Consider the following 8,241-nt stretch of genomic DNA (forward strand, 5'->3'; position numbering starts at 1 on the left):
ATCATAGAGCAGTGATATCACAAGTCAGTAGCTACAGTATTAACAACCACACACAAGTTTAAGCGCTCTGCTTCTCAGACGTTGTTCTGAGCATCTGCGTGACCCGTTTCCTGCTTTTCTGTCAAGTCAAAGTCAAATTTATTTATGTAGCACATTTAAAACAAAAACCATTGACCAAGGTGCTGTACAATTATGATAATTAAAAGAAATAAAAACATAGGGAGACATGATAAGAGTTAAGAAAAAGAATCATAAAATTAGAAGATTTGAGTAAGAAATAAGATAAAAGTAATACAAACTCATTCTGATTTAAAAGCCAAGGAATAAAAGTGTCTTTTCAGATGGGTTTTAAAAGTGTCCAGTTTTGGGGAGGTCCTGATGTGAAGGGGCCGTTTGTTCCACAGTTTCGAATCAGTTACAGCAAAGGCCGGATCTCCCCTGTGCTTTAATCTGGACCTCGGGACAGCCAGGAGCAATTAATCCGCAGACCTCAGTGATCTTGCAGGAGTGTAGCAATTTAAAAGATCAGAAATGTATGAGGGTGCTGTGAAAATCTACACTTTTAAATGCTATTGGATAAATAGAAACGTGTGAGATCTAAAAATACTTACATGTCTGCAGAATGTGTATCAAGTACAAGTATCAAGTTAAAAATATGACACAGGCCGTTCACACGACCATGGCTGCACAAAACTTCGGTTTTTAGTCTTATTAAAAATGGATTGTGTCAGTAATTTCAAATGAAATCAGCAGTTGGTACCTACACACTGCCTGGGATGTGGTGGCAGCAGGCAGACCTCTACATCGCTTTTATTGGACCGCATGGCAGCTGACTTAGACATAAATGTCTTTGTGCCCCAGGATGGAAAACACAACCCTCTGAGATAATATACAGAGAAAGACCTTTTCTCATATTTTGTGGGTCTCTACACTAACTGGGGACATGGAATTACATTGAAAAAGAATAGAAAAAGTGGGTTTTTCATTATCCTGAGCTGTCGGCTGGTGCAACCTAGTCACGACGCCACGTTTTGTGTTTCACGTTGCAGTTTGTGAGTCCGATCGGTATTGCGCAGACACATAACAGTAAACTTTCTGTGTTGCTAAATGATGGCTGAACTCGCTGTTTCCGTGAGGTCCAGCTTCAGCAAATGAATCTGTAAACACAAACACCTCTTAATCTATAAGAGTGAAAACTAATCGTTTGCCACCGAAGTAGAGCAAAGTGAAGATGTTGGTGACAACATGAAATAATCAGGCGCTGTTTGTTCCTGCAGGTTTGTGAGCTTGTTCGCTTCCTAATAGAGAACTGCAGCACCCTCCTGGGGGACGTCACATCACTCTTCAGAACCTTCAGCCAGAAGAGCAGCAGCAGCGACCATGGATCTGGTAAGAACTGAGATTTAGGCCAGACAATAAAGAAAGGACAGAATATCAGTAGGAATTTAATTTAAAAACAGTTAATTAGGATGTACAGGCTTTTTCTTAACATTTTATGAGCTCATAATCAGGCAGATTTTGTGATCCAGTTTAGTTGTATAAGCTTGTAGGAAAAAACTGTTAAGAATGGCTGAGACAGTGACAAAAAAGCCAAGAGGTATAGAAAATACTGCTCTCTAATAAAGTGCTTAGTATTGAGACTTGATTCCTACATTGTTAAAGAGTCTGATCCCATAAAAAAACAAACAGGCTGCAACTGTAATGGAAACATTTACAGATTTTGCAATTTGGGTTTCTTTTGCTTTCAGTTTTCTGACTTAATAAATGCAAACTGAAACCACACAGCCAGAGCTATTACAGGGAGAGGTGTGGCATTAAAAAAATCTTGAATTGAATCTACTTCATTGACGCAGAAGATGGTAAAATTCCACAATACTCTGCACGCTCGCCGCTACCAGCAACTGAAACTGAAAAAGCCACTAATGTTGTTGCACATGTAGTAAAAAAGAAAGAAAAGCCTGTTAAACCTTATTTTGGGGGCAAAACCACCGAACATTTTGAGCGTTACTATCTAAGATTTAACTGGTTATTCTGAAAATGTATTTTAACCCAAAATAAATGCCTAGAGTTGATGACTCTCTTGTGGCAAAGCTTTGTTCTAGGAGGGTTTTAGCACAGCTAGTCCTGTGAAAAAACATAACAAAAGAAAAAAAGATGCACATGGAGACGATGTTCTCGTGTCAAATTTGTTCTAAAGGTCAAGTGTGTGTGTTTTGTGTGTGTGGGATAAAGGATCCTTTATTTATTATCTGAAAAAGTACTGATAAAGCCTCACTGTGTTGCATCAAGGTGGTTTGGGACTGACTAGCTTGCTCTGTGTGGGTGCAACTGAATTGCCCAGGAGCTTTTAGTCATGTTGAGTGGGGTCAACAAATTGATCTGCAGTAATTTCAATGATTGCCAGGATCACATGATTAAGATAGCACTGAATATCCTCATTCATGCTGTTAGCTCTTCCTCATGCTGTAAGTAACCACCAGGGGTCAAAGAGCACATAGCAGAGATATGCTTTGTCCTCTGTTCTCCTCATGTGCACCAGTGAACTGTGACTTTGTTCATTCAGCTCAGGAAATGCTCTCACTTAATTGAATCTTTTTTTTTTGTCCTCTAGCAATGGCAACCAATCAGTTAAAGCGACTCTTTACAGTGAAAAATGGCACTGTTGCTAATTGCTAATAAAGTGAACCATGTTTTCTCCTTTTCTTCCCAGATGTGTCGTCCTTCCAGATGAACGACTCGTCTTACGACAGTCTGGAGAACGAGCTGAACGATGATCCCGAGTCTCCCTTCCAGGAACAGCTTCCGCTTCGCGACAAAGACAAGCCGGACAGCTGCAGCCGTGACTCTGTCATCACGCTCAGTGATGGCGACCCCGAACCTGACCCCGATTCTAACCTTTTGCTGCAGCTCCCGCCTCTGGCCAGACCCAGTAGGTTCAGTCCCGTGGTTCGACAGCCTCGCGTACGCCACGCCAACGGCTCGTCGCAGGGTCCTAGGAGACTGAGGAGGAGCTCAGAACCGGCCTTAGCCCTGGCTAGCATGCCGACTTCAAGCATGGTGTTGGCTCATGCTGATAACCGCCACCCGTCAGTGAGGAAGGCGAGCTACGATGCTGCCATGGAGGGGGAAGCGGATGTGGATGAGGTTTTTCTTGAACAGGGGCTGAACGGGCTGCAGCTGAAAGAGGAGGGAGAGGATGGCTGTGAGAAGAGAGGAGTCAAAATCCAGAATAGCGGGCGGAGGAAGACGAAGCATGCCCCTCCACCGCCACTGCGACTGGATGCCAGTTGTTCCAGTCTGTCTTCACCGGCAACCTCACCAACCGGCTCCTCCCTCAGCTCCTTAGACTCTGCCTTCTCACAGTACTCCACTGACTACGCCACAAATGTGCCACTTCCGTTAAATGAACCCCTTCCTCTCTCCCCCCTTTTTCCTGGACGCCCACAGCAGTCCTCAAGGAGCTCTCCCCCTCAGAGAGAAGCGCTGGCTCATTGGCCACAAGCCACCCAACCCCATCAAACCTGCCAAAGTGCTTCTCACTCTCATGGCCTCCACCCTAACACGTGGCTTAAAAAGGACCGGTGCCTGACGCTAAGGCAGCCCGATAGTGGACACACTGAGGAGGACCTGCCCGTGGTTAACGGGAAATCCTTCTCAACCACTAACTGCTTCTCTGTCAGTGCCCAGGAGGCCATGGTGACAAATCAAAACTGCAGACATAGATCAAGCAGCCCTCCATCTTACCAGCAGGCTCTGCTGCAGCTGCAGCGCAGCCACTCTCCTTTTTACAGTGCGACAGAGAAGCTTCTGACAGTCAAAGATCTGAGACAGCTCCATGACCAGACCTCTCCTAACAAACTCAAACCAAACCCAGGAGCTGAGATCGCACAGAGGCTGGCTGAAGGTGGCTGCGTGCAGCCCCCAAAAGGTGTTTTCTTTGGACAGAGTGCCACCACTCTGGTGCTCCAAAGACAAAAGTCCCACTCTCTAACTCCTGCCATGGACATCCACAGAGGGAGAAAGACCCTTCCTCGCCGAGCATCTGAGCCTGCTAAGGTCAATGTGAACTCTAACCGCGGCCCCAGCCTTACCTTAGACAGACTTCCTGCTTCTAAAGCCCGGCCCCAAGACGGCAGAGCGTCAGATAACCACGCCAAGCCGCGCCTCTGCTTGTCGCCCTCTGCCACCAGGGCTGTAAGGGACTACTTTTCCTCACAAGGTCAAGAGGATGTGGACGCCTGCCTGCAGAGGAGTCATGAGGTCGCGCTAGCAATTGTGCAGGGTAAGAAGGAATGGCAGAACAGGCGGTGCAGTGACCCGCGGCTGGAGGACTTTGAGCAACTTTTTTTTGCAGAAGAATCGTATGTGTAAAAAGGAACTTTGTAAAGACAAACTGTACAGGGGAGACTGACTTTCATGTGATATTGTAACTTGTACACAACTGTCTTTTTATTGTAATTTTTTTTTCATATACACCTTTAACCTGTTGCTGACTACTGTAATGGTACATCAGCGGTTTAAGACTTTTATGAGGTACAGATGCAGCGTCAGTGTAGCGGCTCGAACACCAAAAATCTGGTTTCTCTGGACAAAATGTTTCTCTCACCGCGTCCTTGTGCACCTTCCAGATCTATTGTTGTTTCTTTTTCAGCATGTGATGAAAGTCTGGAGAGCTTGTCAGCAGTAAGAAAAAGAAACAACAAAGAAATCCTTTTTTTTTCGTGTTCGGGAAGCTTGCAAAATGTTTAGAAAGCAAGCAGAAAATCCATTAGAGCTGATGGGAAACGAAGGCCGTGACAGTACAAACAGTAACATTAAAAACTTGAGCAACATTCGTGCCGCTCGTGACCGATCGCAACCATGAAGTGAACTAATTATTTTCCAGTGACTGAAGTGTTTGTCTGAGTCAGTGAGTCGGTGGGGGCAGTTTTTGTGTTCGTATAAGCATCCTGCAGACACACAGCACAGCGTCGTCCTCAGTAAGTCTGGTTAATATCTCTGACCTGGAAGGAGAAGATATCTGCCTGTGTGTGTGTGTGTGTGTGTGTGTGTGTGTGTGTGTGTGTGTGTGTGTGTGTGTAAAAGAAAGCATTGCTGATTGTCAGCGTGTCCTGAGCCAAAAGAAAATCAGTGCCGCTGAAAGAGAAATCGCTTTTAGTTTTGCTTTCAAAGCACTTAATTATCCTCATCAGGAAGCCCTTTGGGTATCGCAAGGAGACACCTTGTTGAGCAAGTGCATGTTGAGTTGGATGTACCAGTTTGTGTGTTTTGTCCATACATGTATGATCTTTTTGTTCCAGTGCTGCAGTGTTGACTCCATAGTGACACTTAACAGTAAATGGCCTTATTCCACTGTCTATTACCGTGATGAAAAGTATGTAAATACATACCCACAGATAATGTTAGCTATTGTTAGTTTGCACCAGTAATAAACAGTGTTATCTCTTACATAGCTTCTTCACAGGACCACACACAGAAGTAAGGCCATTGTCATGTGCTGCCATTTTAAATGATCTCATAGAGTACTTTGTCCTGTATTATTATTAATATTATTATCTCCTTTACAGAACTGTGTTCAGCCTGTATAGTTCTCCATATTTATGATGCAGATATATATATATGTATAAATCTCTATATAAATATATTATCTTGTTGTTTCGTATGTGGTGTGTGGTGTGAGGAAATCAAATGTGTATTTTTGTACATGCCAATTCTGCTGCTGCTGTCTTTATAGAAAGAGTATTTGCTACCAAATGCACCCTTTGTATATTGTATACATCTGAATTCCAGCAGGAATTCACAAGAACCAAAATATAATTGATTTCAATAAATGTTGCTCTTGTGAAACTACTTTGCCAGTCAAATGTGAAATTTGTTCACAGGGGTGGTTTCGCGTGACAGTTTTGTGGCTCCTGGAAAATATCACCAGGGTGGGATACAGGATTAGGATCATCATTAACATTTATTGCAAACAAATGAACAGCGTGTGGACACGCTCCACCCTTTGATGGCTCTGCTCGGAAATGGGTTGGATCCACTTTTGCCTTCACAACGTCCTTAATTCTTTTTGTAGCTTTAACAAGCTTCTTGGAAGCATCCCCCAGAGATTTTGGTACATCACACAATTACTGAAGATTTGTCTGCTGCACTGCCGTGATGCAGATCTCCTGATCTGGTGACAGTGGAGGCATTTAAGTGCAGTGAACTCCAAGTAAACTAGTTTGGTTCAGGCTCAGATCATCACAATCACCAGCCTGAACTGTTGATACAACGCAGGATGGATCCATGCTTTCATGCTGTTCCTGCCAAATTCGGACACTATCATCCTTATGTTGCAACAGAAATCAAGACTCAGACCAGGCAACATTTATTTTCCAATCTTCTGTTATTGCTGCACACATCTTTCGGCTGACTGTAGATCAAGAGGTACAGCAGATCGGTTGGAAGGTTAACAGTTTGATCCCTGGCTGCGGCACACTGCATGCAAGACTTCTTGTGCAAAATACTGAACCCCAAGTTGCTCTCTGATGCATCAAGTGTTAGAGAGAAAGCTCTTAGAAAAAGCATAGAAAAACATGCTAGCAGGGATCTGTGTGAATGGGTGAATCAGCCCATTTACCACAGCTGAACAGGTGTGTCTAATAAAGTGGCAGGTGAGTGTAAGCAATCCAGAACTGCACCAGAATTTAAAATGTCTTCAAATTTCCTGAAATCCAGCTTGGTAGTCATTACTAATCTTACTACAACACAGGCGAGCATTAAAAAAAGTGTAAGTGTAAATATCCAAATATAAGCTGTAAAATATGTCTCTGTCCTGAGACCTAGTGGAACTGAAATCTGATTAATAAATTCCAAAATATGACAAAAGTGATGTTTAAAAATACTGGTCTATAAAGAGCTCATTACAGCTACATTTAAAGCTAAAAAATAACACTTCTATCCATATTTTAATAAGTCAGCTTGTAAAGGAGGTCAGCTAATCAGAGCACTACTCAAAAGTACAGCTTAACAGAGCAAGAACATAAACATAAGAAAACAATCTGGCCTAATGAGTACGGTTGAATAGTCCAAAAAATGTACCTCATATCATGTTTAGCATTTAGTTTAAAAAGGTACAATTCCCTAAAGCCAACACTTATTCCAGCTGACCCAGAGTCTAAACTGATTCATGATTCTTCATGCATGACAACACCTTGACAAGAAACGGATCGTATTAAGGCAGCGTAATGTTCACAGGCTGTTTTCAAAAATCAAAACATATCAGTGTGCTGTGGCACGAAGTGGAAAGCACATGTTTTATTAACGTTTCCACGATCTCCACCACTTTATCAGTTTTGGTGACAAAAGTTTTGCTGGGGCATATTTACTGATCTTCAGAAGGTGAATCACTATGAATTATGGGATGGCAATATCTTTGTTTCCTTGATAAAGTATGGTGCGATGTATCCCGTGCTAAAGACGGTTTAACAAATCAGTGAAAAAGTAGTGAAAACCAAATGCACTCCTCATCATTTAGAATAAAGTGTTGTGTGACGAAATGTGTTGAAACAAATTACCAAACAAGCTGCACGTGTGCTGTGAAACTCTCATGACTGCAGCAAAAAGGAAATTAAATCTGGCAACGGTGCGGGAGAGGGAGAAACTTTAGACCTGCACGTCTGATTAATGTGAGCGCAGAGAGCGGATGAATATCACCAAACTTGTTTCAAGTGTGTGGTTGTGGATACGGCCATCACAGCAACCGTGACGTCACCTACTGGTTAGTGAAGTCCCTTTGTGAAGGCTGGAGCTGAGCGACTTTGCAAGGGGTGACTCTGACTGAGGAACTAAAGAACACTGCACGCTCAAGGTCGACGTCTTTTGACTTGCTGGAGGTTTTCACAAGAGTTCAAACTCATTACGAGCATCTTAAAACCAAAGATAAAGGGAACAAGTGTCCATGTTTCCATTCCTTTATTGGGTTTTCTCTTACATGTTTTCCAAGTTTTGATCTTTTCCTTTATCACTCCATGAGTTTTTCTTCTCTTTGGATTGAATCTGTTTGATAACTTGAAATGAAGTTTTTTATGAACAATCCCTAGCTACATCATTATATAATCAAGGCTCACAAATCATGGTGGGATTCTTACACAAATCCCCGGGATGATTCCTACACAGCGGCAGAGGAAGAATTAAGTGGGGCTTTGTGATGGTTTCTCTAACCCTTGTTTATGAGTTTTTGTGAAAACCTTCAACACCGGC

The 8,241-nt window shown here is 43.0% G+C and overlaps 1 protein-coding gene across 1 annotated transcript in view; it reads left to right on the plus strand.

The window, feature by feature from the left end:
• The window catches only part of arhgap20 (Rho GTPase activating protein 20), a 31,938-nt gene extending 26,088 nt beyond the window's left edge, over positions 1-5,850 (plus strand). The window contains exons 14-15 of the mRNA XM_084907628.1: positions 1,278-1,389; positions 2,711-5,850. Of these exons, the coding sequence (XP_084763754.1) occupies positions 1,278-1,389; positions 2,711-4,371 (1,773 nt within the window). The 3' untranslated portion in view covers positions 4,372-5,850. The remainder of the gene's footprint in view (positions 1-1,277; positions 1,390-2,710) is intronic.
• The last annotated feature ends 2,391 nt before the right edge of the window (positions 5,851-8,241 follow it).

This window comes from Perissodus microlepis, chromosome 16 (genome assembly GCF_051167445.1).
Source record: "Perissodus microlepis isolate ML-2025 ecotype Zambia chromosome 16, ASM5116744v1, whole genome shotgun sequence".
Taxonomy (NCBI): domain Eukaryota; kingdom Metazoa; phylum Chordata; class Actinopteri; order Cichliformes; family Cichlidae; genus Perissodus; species Perissodus microlepis.